Genomic DNA, 20,921 nt, shown 5'->3' with positions numbered 1-20,921 from the left:
ACAGGAATAAATTACATTTTAAAATATTTTTAAATATAAAAGTTATTTTAAATAGTAAAAAATATTTCAGAATTTTTCAGAGTTTTTGCTGTACTTTGGGTCAAATAAATGCAGGATTGGTGAGCAGAAGAGACTTCTTTAAAAAACATCTAATATCTTACTGTTAAAAAACTTTTGACTGGTAGTGTTCTTTTTTATTTATTTTTATTTTTTTTAACACAGGCAATTAATTTTATCAACTTACTGTATAATTGTTTTACTTTTTTGACTAACTAAATAAAACCTTGGTGAGGATATGAGACTTCTTTCAAAATATTTAGCAACAAATGTTTGAATTTAAAAATACATATTTTTCCTGTCTAAATCCAAGCCAGTTCAGTCTGTTAGCTTGTGTGCTGTCACTTTTTCCAATTGCTGCAGCAGTCCTCTTCCTGTCATTTTCCCGTTGCTTTGACATTATATCTCAAGTCTTATGATTGCAGTGAACTTAAACATAGGTTTGAAGATTTGAAGATAATTTTTCCCTGAAATGAGAAAGCAGAAAGCATTTAAAAAAGGAAGTCTGAAGTCTGTGAGACTGTGGTGGATATAGCATAGCCTTTATATGTGTAGAATTATCAAGAATAAACAAGGTACAGTAATCGTAACATCTAAGAGCATAAAAAGAGGGTGTATTAAAGTAATTAGTAGTTAAAAGCTCATAATTATCTACAAAAGCCACATTTTAAAAAGCAGTACTTAATTACTTAAGTGCTGACTTATTAAATACTAATTTCCTGTTATTACAAATAATAGAAAAACAGTAAAACATCTCTGTTTTGTTGTTGAATTATCCACAAATTACAGTCATTTCACAAGCTTATGAAAAAAAAGATCAACCGTTTATATTACAAATGTATTACTTCATGCAAATTTAATGTTCAAAGCTGTTAGCTTATCAGATCATAGACAGGTTATGCTTGCGATGCTGTCAGCGGAAGCTTTACAACTTCCAATGAGTCTGGAAGCGATCTGCAGACAACGTGTAGACTTTAAATGACATATTGCATGTTTGCAGATACATGTTTTCGAGCCAGTGCATGATTTGCATGCCAATTGAATGTTTTCATTTCGCCAAAAGCTACTTTGAAGTGTCTGGGTATGTTGTCACGGCAACTGCTTTTGTGTACAGACAAGCTAGTTGCGCACCATTACATATCACTGGTGGTTTATGACACATTTATTCTAGCATGTGTTCCTGGGGAGCAGGGTTTGATTACTACATTGTAAAAGCTGTAAGGTAGTACAAGCATTCCTGAATGGCTGGAAATGAAAGTACCAGGAGTTTTCACAGGTATTCATCGGCACGAATTTTAATTTTTTTGTATTTATTTTAAAAGAGGTCTGCTTGTTTGGACATCTGAATGCTAAAATTGATGTTTTTATAAGAGAAAATTGCAAAGAATTTTTGTTGGCATGAGTTTCTTTTTTATTATTATTATTTAAGAACAAATTAAGTTGCAAGTTTTTAATTTTTTTTGGTAGGTTATCAGCTGTTTGGTTTTGTGTTTTTAGCTGTAGTGTACCATTTTAGCTGTTTTTTTTGAAAACGCCAGTATGGGTCAGTCATTTCTTTTTCCTTAATCATCTATATTTTATCCTTACTTTCCACTATGGCAGCCTTGGTTGCACTTTATGCAGTTATTAATTCAGCATTTACCAAATGTGCCTTAAAATTAAACAGTATCTCAAGTCCACCTCCCTGTACCAGTGTGGCCTTTATATGAGCTTCTTAAAAATCTGATCATTTAAGCGACGCTTATAAAACTCAAATGTTGACTCATAAATGTCTTGACCATAATGTTTAATTACCTTTCTCTCTCCTACTTCATTTTTGCTTCAAGTGCCAAATCAGCAGATTCTAGTTTGAGCAGTTCTGCTGATATCTACCTCATTTCCTCCCTCAGCAATCATAGCTATTTTTGGAGAGAAATGAAACCAGTAAACGAAAACTTCCCAATGCCGTTGAGTTTAAAGAAAGAGTTCATCCACAAATATAAAAATTTGCTGAGTATTTATTCACCCTCAGGCCATTCAAGATGTGATTTATTGCTGAATTTCCCCAAATCTGTTCTGATGTAGAAACAAGCTCATTTACAACTTGGGTGACCTTAGACGAGTACATTTTCAGCAATGTGTCATTTTTTTGGTGAACTCTTCTTTTAAGATAAGGTTGAGAAAATTAGATGGGAGTTTTTTGACATACCCCAACTGTCTTGAACCGGAGTGCACAGAATACGCATGCGTTAGGCAGAGCTAGGCAAAATGAACATTTGAGGTGAAAAAGTATATAAATTGTACATTTTTTTTGCTAGATAAGACCCTTATTTCTCGGCTAGGATCTATAGAGCCCTTTGAAGCTGCACTGAAACTGCATTTTTAACCTTCAATCCGTTAAGCACCAACTAAGTCCGCTATATGGAGAAAAATCATGGAATGTGTTCCTCAAAAAAATGTATTTCTTTGTGACTGAAGAAAGAAAGACATGAACATCTTGGATGACATTGAGGTAAGTAAATTAACAGGAAATTTGTATTCTGGAAGTGGAGTAATCATTTTATCTAATACAATCTGAAATATGAAATATAAGTCCACATCTTGACCTGGTTTTGAATGAAAGTAAATCTGTGTCACCAGCAAAAAATAGTAGTTAGTTTAGTTATCTTAATAATTCTATTAAGAGATCTTAAGAGTTGACAAATTGGAAAAATATTGATGCTGAAAAGCAAAGGACCCAGAATTGAGCCCTGTGGGACACCAGTACTAATCGCACCAACCTCTGATCTGTGGCCATCCATGAAAACAAATTGACTGCGATCAGAAAAATAAGATCTGAACCACTCCAATGCAGACTTCGTTGCACCAAAAACAGATTCAAACTGAGGTCAAAAGTTTACATATACCTTGCAGAATCTGCAAAATGTTAATCATTTTACCAAAAAAAGAGGGATCATACAAAATGCATGTTATTTTTTATTTAGTACTGACTTGATATTTTGCAAAAAAGAAGTTTACATATAGTCCACACGAGAAAATAGTTGAATTTATAAAAATTACCCTTTTCAAAAGTTTACACACACTTGATTCTTAAAGAAGTCCACTTCCAAAACAAAGATTCACATATAATGTACTCACCCCCTTGTCATCCAAGAGGTTGATGTCTTTCTTACTTCAGTCGTAAAGAAATTATGTTTTTTGAGGAAAACATTTCAGCATTTTTCTCCATATAATGGACTGATATGGTGCCCCGATTTTTTGAACTTCCAAAATGCAGTTTAAATGCGGCTTCAAACGATCCCAAATGTGATTGTAAACGATCCCAGACGAAAAAGAAGGGTCTTATCTAACGTAACGTTCGGTTATTTTAATAAACATAATACAATTTCTATACTTTTTAATGCCAAGCCCCCCCTAAAGTTCAATTTGGGGCACCAATGAATCCATTATATGGAGAAAAATGCAGGAATGTTTTCCTCAAAAAACAATTTCTTTACAACTGAAGAAAGAAAGACATGAACATCTTGGATGACAAGGGGGTGAGTATGGGGGGTATGTGAATCTTTGTTTTGGAAGTGGACATCTCCTTTAATACCTGAATGATCCAAAACTGTGTTTTTTTTTGTTTTGTTTTTTTTTGTGGTAGTTGTTCACAAGTCCCTTGTTTGTTCTGAACAGTTAAACAGACTGCTGTTGCTCAGAATCCTTCAGGTCCCACAAATGCTTTGTTTTTCCAGCATTTTTGTGTAATTAAACCCTTTCCAACAATGACTGCATGATTTTGAGACCCATCTTTTCACACTGAGGACAACTGTAAGTATCTTCTGTAGCTTCTTAAGGGCAGTACTAAATTAAAAAATATATATATTTAGGCACAATAAGAAAAATGTACACATCTTCATTCTGTTCAGAAGTTTACACCCCTGGCTCTTAATGCATTGTTTTTCCTTCTGAAGAATCATCATTATTAATTATGACATCATAACAGAATCATTATTAACATTTTGCAGATTCTGCAAGGTGTATGGAAACTTTTGACCTCAACTGTAATAGTGTGTGATCGACAGTATTAAAAGCTGCACTTACATCCAAGAGAATAAGGATTGACACAGAGTCAGAGTTGAATGCTAATATCGTAAAATAATAATAAAAAGATAATTGTTTAAATTGTAATTATATTTCACATTAATACAGTTTTAAATAAATGCAGCTTTGGTAAACATAAAAAGAGACTTCTTTCAAAAACACACACAAAAAAAAATCTAGCAACAAGCTTTTGTTTTAGCACCAGTGTCCCTAATATTTCTGCACTTCTATAAATAAGCGGTTACTTCATTAAAATATTCCAATTAGCGTCCATTTTCGGCGAGTGTTTTAATCTGTAGCGACTCTCAACTGGCAATCTAGACGCTGAAATTCAATGCAAATTAACAGAGATTAACTGTTCTCTGTGAACGATTCCTGTTTGGCCTGAGAGGGAGCGCTTTCCTTTTTCATGAGTGTTTAATCTTTGATTTTGTGCCTTCATTTACCTCTTGTCGCACAATGGATGCAAATTACTCCCGGGATCTGAGCATGCAATTAAACACCTCACTTCAGAGTGTGACGGGCTTTGTGATTAAAGAAGAAGCTGTGGTGAACGGGCAGGTCTTGTCTGGCAACACGCTAACACTTATGCACAGGTTTCCGTCCTTTTCCTTATTAAAAGCGAAAATGTTGAATGATGTATTTTGCAAATTGTTGATAACAGAAAACAAGAACTGCGGTATTCATTGAAGAAAACTGTTGTTTTATTTTTGATAAATACTATGATTAGTTTCGTAGCCACCGTAATTAGTAAACACAATAGCTGGTGTGACAAAACACACAGTGCACACACTGAAAGAACGAAATATCCCACTCTTTTAAAGAAAGAGCTGCGTGACAATTGGATATTTTTACTTATTCAGATGATTGATTTTAGCCATTAAAAGTGAATTAGTTTTTATGATTCTGTACTTGATTCTGTGACTACACTTCTGTGTAATGTAAGAATAAAAGCTTCTCTAGAGTCTCATTGATATGCTGTTACACTTCACTGAGTTTTCTTTAAACAGAAGTAAATCTATGCAAGTCTTATTAAAGCAGTAAAACTGCCTTTTGGTTGAACGACTGTGGCACTTTGATAATTGGAAATCGGAAAGCAAATTAAGTTTGATCAAAACAGACTAGACTAAATTCAGTGATAATTTCTAAATTGATGTGCACTGTAGCTCATGTTTCTTTATATCTAAAGTATATGCAATGGTAACAATGTCCTAAAATCAAACGCAGTATAGATTTTGCCAAAGAGTGAGATTTGTCTTGAGCCCCTCAGCATAAAACTTTCAGGTAAGCAAAACTGTTATTGGTGTGCCGCAGGGTTCAGCCTTAGGGCCAGCTGTGTTTTCAGCTGAGACTTCAGGGTAAACATTTTTTTCTGTTCGTTCTTCATGCTAATTAGTTTTTAGGAGCAGTCAGACAGATGCTGCATACCTTCCTGTCATAATGATTCATTTAGGCAGGCATTATAGCAGGACCTTGTACTATTGTTTTTGGTGAGTAAATACTCATTTGCGCCACTGTTGTGTAGAAGATAGCAGAAGTTTGTATGTCATCTACTAGCCACTTTTGACAATACAATCCTTTTGAAGTGTTTATGGGAGGTTTCGTTTAATCAAATGCAAGTTTAATGCAAATAACTGTCTTTTTATGCTTTTATAATTGATTTAACATGCTGTGTATTGCTGTGCTCTGTAGTTGTTGCTGCTGTCTTCTTTACTGTCAGTCATTGCACACATTAGGATGTTCTAAAAGGCTGAGGAAACTGACTGATGGACGTTTTCATAAATGAAACGCTTGTCATTTTTTCCAGGGATGAGGCACTGTTTATCACTCCCTCCACTGCCTCTCGTCATGCTGTTTTGGTCCGTTAGAGGCTCTAACACATTCATGCAAATCACTCCTCAAATAAAAGCTGAAAAGAAAGTGTGGTTGTCATGACGCCCATCAGCTGTTCAGTTGAGAAATTAGTACAGTAGACTGGAGACTGTCAGTCAAATCAAAGCAGCAGGACAATTAAATAGCAAGTTCATTTAAGCTAGCAGTTCTAAGCTGGTTTTGTTGTTTCAGGACTTAGAACATTGACAGTTTTGGTTTCTGAATGTTTGTTGAGTTTTAATAGCTTGTAGTACTTCCACCGTCTACAATGTCACCTAGGCTCGCCCCAATCAGCCTGACAGGGGCGCTATAGCGATCAAAAGTACAGAATCACTCATAACTCCTTAACCGTTCATCGCAGGTGAAATTATCGGATATCTAGAATTTTTTTTAAAAAACGTTTTTTTTTTTAAGTAGATACTTTTTAGAAGGTTTTCGCCCAACTGGAACCAAGCAGTGCAGGAAGATTCTCTGGAGAGTGAATATCAATAATTGCAAACTACTCTTTTCGCTCAATCTGGAAAAAAATCACTGCAGTGTATTTCCCTGGACTCTCTTGTAATTATCAAAAAATGTTAAAATGTACTCTTCGGCAAGCTATAACAGGGTCGTTTAGAAAAGGAGCCTGTCCAAATATACCCAAAAGCCTATAAAGCCTAAACGAAAACTCAAAACTTCACGAACCGAAAAGTTTCGTGACCACAGTTGGTGCTTTAACAGTTATAAACATTAAAATGAATTAAATAGGAAGTTCATTAAGCTGGCGTTTCTAAGCTGGTTTTGTTTTAGGACTTAGAACGTTGACAGTTTTGTTTTCTAAATGTTTCTTGAGATTTAATGGTTTCATGCTTTTTTAGGAGTTCAAGTGGGTAGCTTGTAGTACTCCAACCATCGCCCGAAACGGCCTGACGGGGGCGCTACAGCGATCAAAAGTGCGAAATTGCTCATAACTCCTAAATCGTTCATCGCATGCGAAATTTTCGGGTATTTTGCATTTTTTTTTTAAAAAACCTATTTTTGCAAACTAGTCCTAGGTTTTTTGCTAGATTGGAACCAAACCAGTGCAGGAAGATTCTCTGGAGAGTGAATATCAGTAATTATCAAAAAAAGAGTTGAATTTCCGACTCAAAGTGACTGCAAAGTGACGCCAAAACTTTTGAAAAGGCTGAACTTGAGGTTGCATGAAAAAAAAACGTGGAGCTTGGCCACTTGGTGGCGCTATAAGAGGGAAAAAACATAAAAATGGCTATAACTACGAAAACGTTTGTCCTATTGATATAAAAATCAGCACATGCAGTCTTGGTCCAAAGTGTCACAGGTGGATATAAGGATGTTTGCATATCTTAAAATACATGGCTGGCAGAGGCTGATGAACTCTGAGCCCCTATTAGACAACGTTAACGGAGGTTTGACTTATGGCCCTAAAGATCTCTGAGAAATTTTAAAGAAATCAGCCACTACGGGGGGTTATCGCATTGTAAAGGGTGTAAATGATTGTATATTGCACGGTTTTCACACATATGCATGATATTCATATCATACGATAGACCTCCTCATTTTGAGCAACTTTGCTTCTAGAACCACTGCTGTCAATTAAATCGTTTGTTAAATGATTGAGAAAATGTATAAAACCTACTTTTGCGAACTAGCTTTTTTCACTGAATCTGGAAAAAAGCACTGCAGTGCAATTCTATGGACTCTCTAGGTCAATAATTGTCAAAAAATGTTAAAATTTACCCTTTGGCAAACTATAACACGGTCGTTTAGAAAAGGGGCCTGTTTAAATATACCCAAAAGCCTATAAAGTCTAATTGAAAACTCAAAACTTCATGAAATCTGGTGTGCATATTCGACAGGTGATTCTGAACAAGCATGCAACGTTTTAGGGAGATCAGACCACAGCTGGCATAAACAGTCATAAACATAAAAAAAACCCCATTATATTCCTATGGCAAATTACCCGTATTTGTAAAATGCTTTTTTAAATCATTGATTTAGGTGGTTACAGGCCTGCTAAATAATATAGAATGTCTTTTTTCATATGTGCCTAAATGCCTTAAAGGTTTTTATTTTAATTTTAAAACCAAACTCAGTATATAGACTGTGCCAGGGCTTTAAATAATGAACTTTAACTAACTTTCACTTTTTTGTTTTGAATCTTTTTTTTTTTTTTTTTTTTTGAGAAGCCCTGTAGCAAAACTTTTAGGTAAGCAAAACTGTCATCGGTGTGCCACAGGGTTCAGCTTTATGTGTTTTTTTTGTTTGTTTTGTTTTATTTCAATATTTTTATTTTTTAAAAGACAGTTTTCATTATGTTTTAGAATGTAAAGGCATCTCATCCTCTACATGTTGGCATCTGTCTAATTTAGCTTGCTTCAAGTAACATCGATTTGTAGCATAATATAGTTGAATTTGATTTCTTTTCCCTTTGCTGTCTCCAAAAAACAATCAGAACAACTCCTGAACCATTTTTGTCACAACCCACTTGTTGAGAACAAATGATCTATGGGATCCGAGGCGTGACAAGAGTTAATTCCCGTCTGCCAACAAGAATTCCCAACAAGTTAGATGGAGTTGTGGACTCTGTATAATGTTGTAAAATAAGCCTCGAGAAGCAAGGGTCTATTTTCCACATGTGTGCATCGCTGCTTTCTGAAGAAGGTGCCTGAAGTCTTCCCATGTGTCCGAGACAAGTCTTGAAATCTTCAATTTCATGCTTGCTTAGTCCTCGGAACACAAATATTGATTGGTGTTTATAATTCTCAAATGATTATAGTTATTGTTTATGACCGGAAGAGGACTAGAAGGATTTGATTGTTGAAACATCTTTTTTTTTTTCTAGTTAAACTATTTGTTGTCACAATTGATTCACTTGCGTTTGTCTGATGTCAAACGGGCACTAAAAGCTCTAGATGGAAAGCATGCTTTGTTTACTTACAATGAGTCTAATCTGTTTCTCTTTCTTTCTCTTCTGCTTCAGCTGGTTGGTGGCGAGTTTGACCTGGAGATGAACTTCATCATCCAGGATGCAGAGGCCATCATCTGCATGTTGGAGCTGCTGGAACATTGTGAAGTCACATGCCAGGCGGAAATCTGGAGCATGTTCACCGCCATACTGCGCAAGAGTGTCCGCAACCTGCAGACCAGCACTGAGGTCGGCCTCATTCAGAGGCTATTGCTCAAAATGAGCTCTGTGGATGACATGATCGCAGGTGAGTGGCATTGACTTGACCCTCTTCCAGAGTTTTAGAACTGACCTCTTGTAAAACCCATTTCTTTCAATTTCCCCAAAGCTCTATAAATGGTTTAGAAAATGTTTAAACAGCTCTGAAATGAAAGATGTGACCCTGGATCACAAAACCCGTCATAAGGGTCGATTTTTCAAAACTGAGATCATCTGAAAGCTAAATAAATAAGCTTTCCATTGATGTGTGGTTTGTTAGGATAGGACAATATTTGAATATCTGGAATCTGAGGGTGCAAAAAAATCAAAATATTGAGAAAATAACCTTTAAAGTTGTCGAAATAAAGTTCTTAACAATGTATATTACTAATCAAAAATTAAGTTTTCATATATTTACAGTAGGAAATTTACAAAATATCTTCATGGAACATGAATAATGTCCTAATGATTTTTGCCATAAAAGAAAAATCAATAATTTTGACCCATACAATGTATTTTTGGCTATTGCTACAAATATACCCCAGCGACTTAAGACTGGTTTTGTGGTCCAGGGTCACATATGTGCTGAAGAGTCAGAACAGTCATGCTGATTTTGCAGATTGTCACTGAACAGTTACTTAAATATCAGTCTGCTTATTGAGTATGGCTACAGAAGACAGTCATATGAACTACTTTTATGGGACTTTTTTGATGGTGTTTTGTTATTTTTGGAGATTGACAGCTGTCGTCATTATGAACCACCTTTATATGAAAAAGATTTACGTTAATATACTTTAAAATATTTTCAGTTATTCATTTTAACTGAACTCCAAAAGAATAAGTAATTAAAACATTTCCATACCACAAACATGCATTATTTTAAAATAAAAAAGTATTTATTTATTATTTATTTATTTATAACCTTAATATAAAAGCAGATTTATCTTAACCTTATTGCATATTAACTCCAGCTTGTTGTTTACTTTTTGCATAAAAGGTCAAAGATAACTCTCGGCTTTGAACAGCACATGCAAGATATGGGCAACGGCTTCCATTTTTCCCCAGATTTCCATTTTTTTAGATGTCCGAGAGCGGCGCGAATCGCTGTGAGTGAAAGAAATGTGGATTAAACTGCAATCTTCTCAGCAGTGGAATTCATCAGGCTTAGGCAGAAGAGAAACCGAGAGAAAAATCTCATTAGCTGCAACTGGTAATGAGATTGAGTGGCAGTTTAGAGCAATATTAAATTTTAGTCACCGTTTATGAATGAAGAAGAATGTTTTTTGATTCATTCCATCTGTAATTCATGGGCAACATGTTCCTCTGTCTGCATACATTAAATGCCATTTTTCAAAATCAAAATCCTCTAAGAGGCAGAGGCTGTGAATTGCCTCATTGAAGGTTTCATCAGCGGTCTTGATGAAACTCGAAATTAAAGTGTAAAGTGGCATTAATTAGCATAAATTCTCATGTTGCTCTGCAACGGTGAGTGTTTAACCTGAATTGGAAGAGCTCAGTCAACTCTAGGTGCTGTTTGTGAGCCATAGGAGTATACACACACACATACACCTTTTTTATGTGTAAAGAAGACCTATTATGCCCTTTTTACAATATGTGAAGAGTTCATATGCAAATCCAGCTAAAAGCCATCTTGGTCAAAAATGAGATAATGATACTGAGTGAATGCTCTTGACACATATTATACGTCCATCAAATACTTTTACTTCAAACTTGCTAAAATTCCAGCCTCAGCCCAATCAGAAGTACCGGTATTTACATAGAAACCATTACATTGGAGCCTCAAATACACACAATTTTATGTTAAAAACACAGATGAGTTACAAAAAAAAATTAATTCAATTTAATATTTATTTTTAACTTTAAAATTAAAAAAAAAAAAAAAATTCAATATTTTGTTTATTTTTTTGCTGTATTTATTTTTAAATTTGTATTTTTAACTTTAAAATGAAACAAATAAATATATTTCTATTTTATTTTAAAATTTATTTATATTTATTTTTGTTTATTTCTGTTTTTAACCTTTAAATAAAACAAGTAATTATATTTTTGTTTGATTTTAATTATTTCTTTATTTATTTATAACCTTAAAATAAAACAAATAAATATATAAATATAAATATTTTCGTGCATGTCTCTTTAAATGCAAATGACTGCTGCTCCCAGGGTTGGTACAGTTGAGGTCAGAAGTTTACATCCCCCTTTCAGAATCTGCAAAAGGTTAATTATTTTACCCAAATAAGAGGGATCATACAGAATGCATATTATTGTTTGTTTAGTACTGACCTGAATAAGATATTTCACATAAAACATTTTACTTATAGTCCACAACAGAAAATAAAAGTTGAATTTATAAAAATAAGCCTGTTCAAAAGGTTACAAAGGTTTGATTTGATTACATCCCCTGCTGTTCTTCAGAAAAATCCTTCAGGTCCGACAAATTCTTTGGTTTTTCAGCATATTTTTGAGAGCTGGGGGTAAAAACTTTTAAAGTGTTAGGGTAAATTTAACTCATTTAATCTTCTTTGAAACTATCTTGTGTAGCCTCTGAAGGGCAGTACTAAATGAAAAAAATATGATATTTAGGCAAAATAAGAAAAATGGACACATCTTCATTCTGTTCAAAAGTTTTCACCCCCGACTCTTAATGCACTGTTTTTCCTTCTAGAGCATCAGTGAGAGTTTGAACCTTCTGTAATAGTTGCATATGAGTCCCTCAGTTGTCCTCAGTGTGAAAAGATGGATCTCAAAATCATACAGTCATTGTGGGAAATTGTTAAAATACACAAAAATGTTGGAAAACTAAAGAATTTGTGGGACCAGAAGGATTTTTCTGAAGAACAGCGGGCAGTTTAACTGTTCAGGACAAACAAGCGAATCATGAACAACTATCACTAAATAAAATAAAATAAAAAACAGCTTTGGATCATTCAGGTAACAACACAGTATTAAGAATCAAGGGGATGTAAACTTCAAGTCAGTACTAAGTAAAAAAAATAACATGCATTTTGTATGATCCCTCTTATTTTGGTAAAATAAGGAACATTTTGCAGATTCTGAAAGGGGGTGTAAACTTTTGACCTCAACTGTAGATGCACTGGGGACCCGATTATAGCACTTTAACATGGAAAAAGTCAGATTTTAGAACTACTGAATAATGCAAGTTCGCCAAAGGCCTGGCGAATTATGCCATCACACTCAGGAAAGGTGCATTCTGGGGTCTCTTTGCCATGGTTTGTTCCTCCCACACGTCTTGCTGTGAAATTTGCTATTTTGCACTGTGTTATGATACAATGTCTTGTGTGTGTTGCACACACACCTATGCTCCGGGGAATCCTGCTGTTTACATGCACACTGTGCCCACTTCAGTTAATCCAGATCTAATGTCTCTTTGTCTCTCTGTTTTTTTTTTCTTTTCCAGACTTGCTAGTGGATATGCTAGGAGTTCTGGCCAGCTACAGTATCACCGTCAAAGAACTCAAATTGCTCTTCAGCATGCTGAGAGGAGAAGGAGGATTGTGGGTAAGCCAGTAAAAATGAGTGAAAACTCATGTAGGGCTCTGGGGCTCCAAGGGGTTGTTAGCTTCACCGCTTTTGGAGATCGTTGAGCCTTTTTAGACCTCTGGAGCAATCAACCGCAGAACAGATCAGGCCTGCCCAGGTATCGATTCGCCGTTCTCTCAAGTGAGGGATATTGACAGAACATCGAGTGCTGGCGGACACCTCAGTGAGACTGTTGTCACAATAGTTTTCAGTTTTTGGATAGAGTGAAGTACCCCTCTCGAGAAAATAAAAAAGAGACTCGTGCGAGGACTTGGGTTTTAATGAAACAATTAGTTATGAGAAATGGAATGTTTTGATCAGCGTGTGATTTCATCTTGCCAAAATAAGTGAGAATATGACAGATTGGATCACCGTTCTTAAATCAGAACTGATTTTGTGAAGCAAAACGTTACATTTAAAGCTAGAGGCCTTGCTGAGAAGGTCCTGTGGGATTTTAGTTATGGTGATTTGGTTTTTCCTTAAGACGCTTGCCTTACCTCTCACGTACTTCTGTCTTCTGCAGCCAAGACATGCAGTCAAACTGCTCTCAGTTCTCACTCAGATGGCACAGAGACACGGACCAGACACTTTCTTTAACTTCCCCGGCCGAAGTGCAGCTGTGAGTGACCACATTTTTTAGCCTTTTTTTGCATATTTCAGTTGTCATGAAGTTAAATTAAATGTTGTTTTAATATGGTTAACTGATTAATAGCTAATATTAAATCACTATAAAATTTTGTTTAAAATAAATAAATACAAAAATTAAAATCAGTACTTTAAATGCTACAAATAAATGTATATTTCACATTTAATGCTTACTACTGTTCAAAAGTTATTTTTTAAATGTTTTTGAAAAAAAGTGTTTTAAGCTAACAAGCCTGCATTTATTTGATCAAAAATACAGTAAATAACTATTGATAACTGTTGTCTATTTTAATACATCTTCAATTAACTTTAAGTGCAATAGTTGACAGCAAAAGTAAACTAAAAGTAAAAATAGAGTATGTGTATCTATATACTGTGTACAGTGTATCCAAACTGGACCAGTACTGATAAACTATTTTTTTTTCTAATATTGGCCAATAACTAATATGCCGCTTATGCATTCCTACTGTAATTTTTGTATAGATTAATCTTTTCTACATATATTTGTTTAATTAGCTGTACACTACCAGTCAAATGTTTTTTAAAAAGTAAGATTTTTAATGTTTTTAAAGAAGTCTTGTCTGCTCACCAAGCCTGCATTTATTTGATCCAAAGTACAGCAAAAACAGTACAATCTTGAAATATTTTTACTATTTAAAATAACTGTTTTCTATTTGAATATATTTTAAAATGTAATTTTTAGAAATTTAGAAATTAAAGAATTGTAGAACTTAGTACTTTTATTTGGCAAGGATGCTTTAAATCAGGCAAAAGTGTACAAAAGTTGTATTTCAGATAAATGCTGTTCTTCTGAATTTTCTATTCATCAAAGAAACCTGAAAAAAATCTGCTCAGCTGTTTTCAACATAATAATAATAAATGTTTTTTGAGCAGCAATCAGAATATTAGAATGATTTCTGAAGGATCATGTGACTGGAGTAATGATGCTAAAAATTCAGCTTTGAAATCATAGGAATAAATTACATTTTAAAATATATTAAAATAGAAAACAGTTATTTTAAGTAATAAAAATATTTCAAAATTGTACTGTTTTTGCTGCACTTTGGATCAAATAAATGCAGGCTTGGTGAGCAGAAGAGACTTCTTTAAAAAACATTAAACATCTTACTGTTCAAAAACTTTTGAGTGGTAGTGTGTGTATAGTATATTGGAAACAATAACTTGACTGCATTAATTTTTGAAAATAGTTAAGGCGCCGGATGTACGTTAAAGGGATGGTTCACCTAAAAATGAAATTTCTGTCTTTAATTACTCACCCTCATGTCGTTCCAAACCCGCAAGACCTTCGTTTATCGTCGGAACACAAATTAAGATGTTTTTGATGAAATCCATGTGTGCTGTGGTGCACACAAAAAGTATTCTCATACCTTTATATCATTACAGTTGAACCATTGACGTCACATGGACTACTTTAACAATGTCCTTACTACCTTTCTGGGCCTTGAACGTGATAGTTGCGTTGCTGTCTAGGCAGGGTCAGAAAGCTCTCGGATTTCATCAAAAATGTCTTAATTAGTGTTCTGAATATGAATGGTCTTACGGGTTTGGAACAACCTGATGGTCAGTAATTTCATTTTTGGGTGAACTAACCCTTTAACAAATGTCATTTTTGCTATCTTTTTTCCACCAGGCGATTGCGTTACCTCCCATTGCTAAATGGCCTTATCAGAACGGCTTCACCCTCAACACCTGGTTCCGCATGGATCCTCTGAACAACATCAACGTGGACAAAGACAAACCCTACCTTTACTGGTGACTACATTCGCAGCCTACGCTTTAATGTGCTTATATGTAACTTTGTCAACTCTTAGATAAAACTTGCTTAGCAGAAAAGAAAATGACCTTCAGGGCCTGCTTCTGTAAGTAAATTACACTGAGTGTCTTTGTTTTAGCATTTAACACCAAGAGAGAGAGAGAGTTCTGGCTGCTTCGCCACTTATATAATGAGCTTTGTTAGAGGATTTTGTTTTCTGATGATGTGGTGGATTATGCAAGCATAAAAAGGGAATTAGGTCAGATTCTGCTGATTAAACCAATAGGTGTTTGAACCCAGGGCAGAATGTTCTGGAATCACTGGAAAATCTCTGCAGAGGGACACTAGGGTGGAAATAGACATTAATTTGGGCTTTTAATGTCAGCCAGGCAAAAAGAGCATCATATGTAGAGACTTGTGGGTAATTAGAGCTCAGATCAATAGCGCAGACTTGTGTTTATTGGCCAGGATTCCAGGAGCGAGGGAAAATGGCCCTCGAGGGAGAAAAAGTGAGTGTGTTTTGAGAGAGAGAAAGAAGGACAACATCCATTTTTGAACAGCCTTGGTCTTTTTTTAGAGATTTTGGAAGGCATTCGCCTCTGATATTAGCTTGAAGTGACTATGTGGGCTATGTGTTTATATAAAAAAGCATTTCTCATACCTTTAGAATATTGAGTTGAGTTCCATACATTATGTAGATCCATGCATTGAGAAACTGCCTCAGACTTTGTGAGGAGGTTACAAAACAGCATTGTTGAAGGCTGACACGCTAATAGCGCTAGCTAACGTTTGAAGGCGAGCGCTGGGTCCTGCTTGGCTGTTGTGCTGCCAGATCTGTAGCCTGGAGCTGCCAAGCGCAGGACCGCTCGCACAGACTCAGAGTTCAGTCTGTGCGTGACACAGATTTAGAATAAAAGGAGATGTTCACGAAGAAAAACAGTGTATTGATTCACACAGAGAATTACACTTATTTTCTGCTCTTCAAGACGCAAAAATGGTCTCTTGTGCTGTTAGGTTTTTTTGTATGTGATGGTTTATACTTGTATTGTGGGGAATCGAGAACACAAAACTGCCTTTGACATTTTAAAATAAAGTAGGAGATTTTTACTCTCTTCTCTCTTAACTGTTTTGGAACAGAAAAGTAGCTAATGCGTATCAGGAAACCTACATACTGTGCTAAAAAAACATTGTAGACCAGCCTAAGCTGGTTGTGTGGTTCTCCAATCTGGTCAAACTGAGTTTTTAGACCATTTTCAGACCAGCACAACCAGGCTAGCAGACCATCTTAAACCTAATACAACCAAAACACCTTAGCTAATTGTTATTAGAAAGCTTAAAGGGATAGTTTACCCAAAAATGAAAATTACCCTATGATTTACTTACCCTCAAGCTGTCCTAGATGTATATGACTTTCTTCTTTCAGACAAATTCAACTGGAGTTAAATTAAAAAAATGTCCTGGCTTATCCAAGCTTTATAATGGCAGTGAATGGGTGTTAAGATTTTAAAGTCCGTTAAAGTGCATCCATCCATCATAAAAAGTGCTCCACACTGCTCCAGCTGGGTTACTAAAGGCCTTCTGAAGCAATTTGATGCATTTGTGTAAGAAAAGTATACTACGCCCTACATCATCCGCATTGTCGACGTTAGCAGAAGCTAACAGGGCCGTGTGGAGTGCTTTTTATGATGGATGGATGTACTTTTCTATTTAGGGCTGGATGATATGGACAAAAAAATTAGCATGATAATCAGTCGATATTGATAATTAAATCAAAATTTTATTTCCTTTTTAGTTTAAAGGCAGATTTTTGCTCCAGTGTGAAAACTGTAAAAACCGAATAGTTAACTGTGGTTTTAAAATCTAAAAAAAAAAAAAAAAAAAATTTAAATAAATACATTTTTTTTTTAAAAAATACGAAAAAATTATTTCTTAGTTTTACATTAGTAATGAGTAATATTGTTTCAAATCAAGAAACAAGTTTGTGTTGCCTCATAATATTAATAATAATATAACTTTTTTAAATCTCTTTTGAAATACACATTTCATAGTTTGAGTTAGGATGCAGATGTAGATTAATGTTCATTATCAAAATCAGTAATATCTGTAAAAATTGTTGCAACCTCATTTTTATATTTTTTGTTAATTAACCATTTGTCTCCCAATAATCACAGTTAAAATCACAAATATACTGTAGCACCTCAATACCATGGTAAAATGTAATATAGTTTCTATGTATTTATATGAAAAACAGTAGTCTAAATACATGCTGCATAAATGCTATAGCTTAATTAAATATATATATATATATATATATTGTAATTATATTCCATTACTCCTTCAATACATTTAATACATTAATGTTCACATTAATAATATAATTAAATTCAAAACAAATACCCACATTTCTGACAAAATACCATGATGCAGTTAGTGGTACTACAGTAAATCCATGGTAAATGATGCCAATTTGTAGATTAAAAAGCCTTCTGATTGTATCGTTGTCAGCACTATATGATCTGGCTATAAACCGAGTCATTTGTGTTCTTCGGTCAGTGTTGCCAAGTTTGCGGTTTTCCTGAGGAATTGGGCTATTTTAACACTAGGGGTGGGAGAAAAAATCATTTCTCCGACGCATCGTGATTCTCTCTTCAACGATTCCCTATAAAAGGTTGTAAAAATGTATTTGCACAGCAGAAGAATTAATTGGGGAAAAAATGTAGATCAAGTGTCGTTTTAAAATGGGATCGTGACTCCCAGAATTGTGCTCCCGAGTAAACGCATCTACTCAAGAAATCTCGTGCTGCGTCGCCGTTTGAACTTTGATCTGACCGGATAAACGGTCCGAATGGTGCACTCTTTTTCACTCTTTTTGTCTTTGCCACATTAACATTATATCAAATATTTATCAAACTCTTATTATCGTTTATCAAGGACATTTATATTGCATGATAATTATCATTATCGATTTATCGCCCAGCCCTACTTCTATTGGACTATTGAATCTCAGAAGCCTTTCACTGTCATTATAAAGCTTAGAAGAGCCAGGATGTTTTTTTTTTAAATATGAATCCGATTGTATTCTAAAAAAATAAAGCCATATACATTTAGGATGATTTGAGGGTGAGTAAATCATGGGGTAATTATTATTTTTTTTGGGTGAACTATCCCTTTAAGATGGGATTTTCCTTAACTTGCTGAAATAGAACATCATAAACTAGCCTAAGATGGTTTGCTGGTTGTAGCTGGTCTTACATGGTATTAGCTGGTTTAAAATGATTGGCTAAACTAGTTATTCTGGCTTAGCAGGTCGAAAAGACCAGCCAAAGTGTCCAAAATCTCTGTTAAAACCAGAACCAAAAACCCACCAGGATCACACCTTAGGCTGGTTTATGCTTTTTTTTCAAAGAAGAAATGATATAGATGTTTCAAACATGGCACATTCATGTGTTATGAATTGCTGTAATATGCATTTATTGATTTCTCAATTTCAGTTTCCGCACAAGCAAAGGCATCGGCTACTCTGCGCATTTTGTGGGGAACTGCTTGATAGTGACATCACTGAAGTCGAAAGGAAAGGGCTTCCAGCACTGCGTGAAATATGACTTTCAGCCCCGCAAGGTAGGCTTTCATTCCCAGCTTTGATTTTCTCTCTCTCCTACTAGCATCTGTAGTAATCTACTGATTGTGTTGTGAAGGAGTAAGAATTGAGTGGATGTTCACTTGTGAATTTTCTCGCTGCGATGCTCAGTGAAAATCACCAAGCTGTGCTGGAGGACGCACGATCCAGTTAACTGGGCTAAACATCATGTCTACAAACTGAACCCCAGGACATGCGATAACCGAGGCCATTTTCTGTATGTGTTTTTGTTTTGTTGAATCGAAAGGAAATCTCTTGGAAATCACTGCACAGCTGCTGCCGTTCGAAACATCTGTCTAATAAATGATTTCCTTGTTTCTACTCAATATTTAATGCTCTTAGCTGGCGTAATCTTTATAAATGTTAATAACTCGAACTTAGTCTTTTGAGCCTGAGGGAAAGGGTTTGCCAAGGTTTTTCCCAAAATTAGATCTTACAGTTTAATCGTACAGTCTGGGGGGCAAGTTTGCATATTGTCTGAAAGTTAATGATGCAACACAATGATGCAATTTTGTGTTAAATGCAATGCAAAATAAAATAAAACAATTTAAAAATAATAAATAATTAGCAATAAATAAAAAGACTATTTACATTTACAGAAACCATGTGTTTAGTGGAATAATGTGCAGTTAAGCTGATGTGATTCAGACCTCTTGTGGTCCAAAAATGATTAAAACTACAGTTTGTTTTATCGCAGTTTAAAAAAAGAAATGCATTTTTATAGTTCATTGGATTAATCAGATTTTCCTGTATCATGCACATGTAAATGAACTGTTTAATTCTTCTGATCTCCAGTGGTTTAGACTCACATAGGGTTTTTATTTCTTTTCTTCTTCCTAATTACAGCTTTGAATTTTTTGATGTAGTGACTTAATATAAGCGATAACAGGCTGAGTAGCAACTTTTATTAGTTTTTTGATGTGGTCTGGTTTTGTGGATAAAAAATGCAGAAAGATTGCAATGGCAGAATGGTAATAGAGCATTATTATAGTTCATGCATATATGTATGTATTTTTTCAAAATGTAGCTGAATGGATACATTAGTCATGTTGTTTTAAAATGAGCTGGTATATAAGAAAAAAGATGATTATAGATTTGAAAATATACAACTAACAGCATGCAAAGAACATGCTTTTTGTGTGCTGTAAGCGTCACTCCAGAGCAGTGGTGTATAAAGTACCTGAAAGCCATACTTAAGTAAAAGTACAGATATCTTACCAGAAAATGACTTTGGTAGAAGTTGAAGTCACCGTTTAGAATATTACTTGAGTAAAAGCCTTAAAGTATGTGATATTTATTGTACTTAAGTACGAAAAGTATTTTTTTAATCTTAAACGTACTTGAGTATTGCATTTACACAGTTTAATGTATCTCAGAGAGGACATGGATGCATTTAAACTGAAGTTACAGATGCATAAAAAGGGGCTAATGTTTTGTTTTTAACAAAAGTTTGAATATTGATATTTGAAATATTTTAAAGGGGTCATCGGATGCTAAGTTCACTTTTACATGATGTTTGAACATTAATGTGTTGGCAGTGTATGTACAAATCTACCCTATAATGATAAAAATCCATGCAGTGATTTTTAATTAATCTGTAAAAATAATATCCCCTTTTTCAAATCGAGCGATTCTCAGATGCCTGTCGTTGTGGCGTCTCACTGACAGAGGCCGCTCCCACGATAGTTGATTAACATGAGCGTCTTACCTCAGATCAGCTGTAACAGTCCAACCTCCATGTTTTGATGCCGAAACAGGGATGTAAGTTAGACAAGAATTGAGCGATTGAGGTGTGATCATTCGTGATCCAGCTTCACTTACAGCAGAAGTGAGTATAAGGGTTTTTTTTTATGAATCTTTGCGATTGCCTTTCCTAATAATGCGCTAGATAGCAAGTTTAGCGACTAAATGCGGCTAAATGCGGCTAAAGTAAACAGGCTCGTCACTCCACAGAGAGAAGAGAAAGGCGGGGCGAGCAGAGCTCATTTGCATTTAAAGCAGCCTCGACCAGAATGGGATGATTTTTGCAGAGCTGATTTTGGCAAGGCAAAAAGGGTGTTGTTTTACACTACCATTGAGAATTTTTAACCAAAGTATATCATAGACTTTTCATTAAGACCCTAAAGAATCATATCAACTTGTGGAAA

General features: G+C 34.9%; 1 protein-coding gene across 1 annotated transcript in view; it reads left to right on the top strand.

Moving 5' to 3' along the window:
• Positions 1 to 20,921, top strand: part of nbeab (neurobeachin b) — a 366,342-nt gene that overhangs the window by 78,651 nt on the left and 266,770 nt on the right. Inside the window, exons 2-6 of the mRNA XM_051129640.1 lie at positions 8,975 to 9,206; positions 12,597 to 12,697; positions 13,242 to 13,337; positions 15,015 to 15,136; positions 18,629 to 18,755. Of these exons, the coding sequence (XP_050985597.1) occupies positions 8,975 to 9,206; positions 12,597 to 12,697; positions 13,242 to 13,337; positions 15,015 to 15,136; positions 18,629 to 18,755 (678 nt within the window). The remainder of the gene's footprint in view (positions 1 to 8,974; positions 9,207 to 12,596; positions 12,698 to 13,241; positions 13,338 to 15,014; positions 15,137 to 18,628; positions 18,756 to 20,921) is intronic.

The sequence above is a fragment of the Labeo rohita genome, chromosome 15 (assembly GCF_022985175.1).
Source record: "Labeo rohita strain BAU-BD-2019 chromosome 15, IGBB_LRoh.1.0, whole genome shotgun sequence".
NCBI lineage: Eukaryota > Metazoa > Chordata > Actinopteri > Cypriniformes > Cyprinidae > Labeo > Labeo rohita.
Note: the sequence above shows the minus strand (reverse complement) of the source record. Positions and strands in the feature narration are given on the sequence as shown.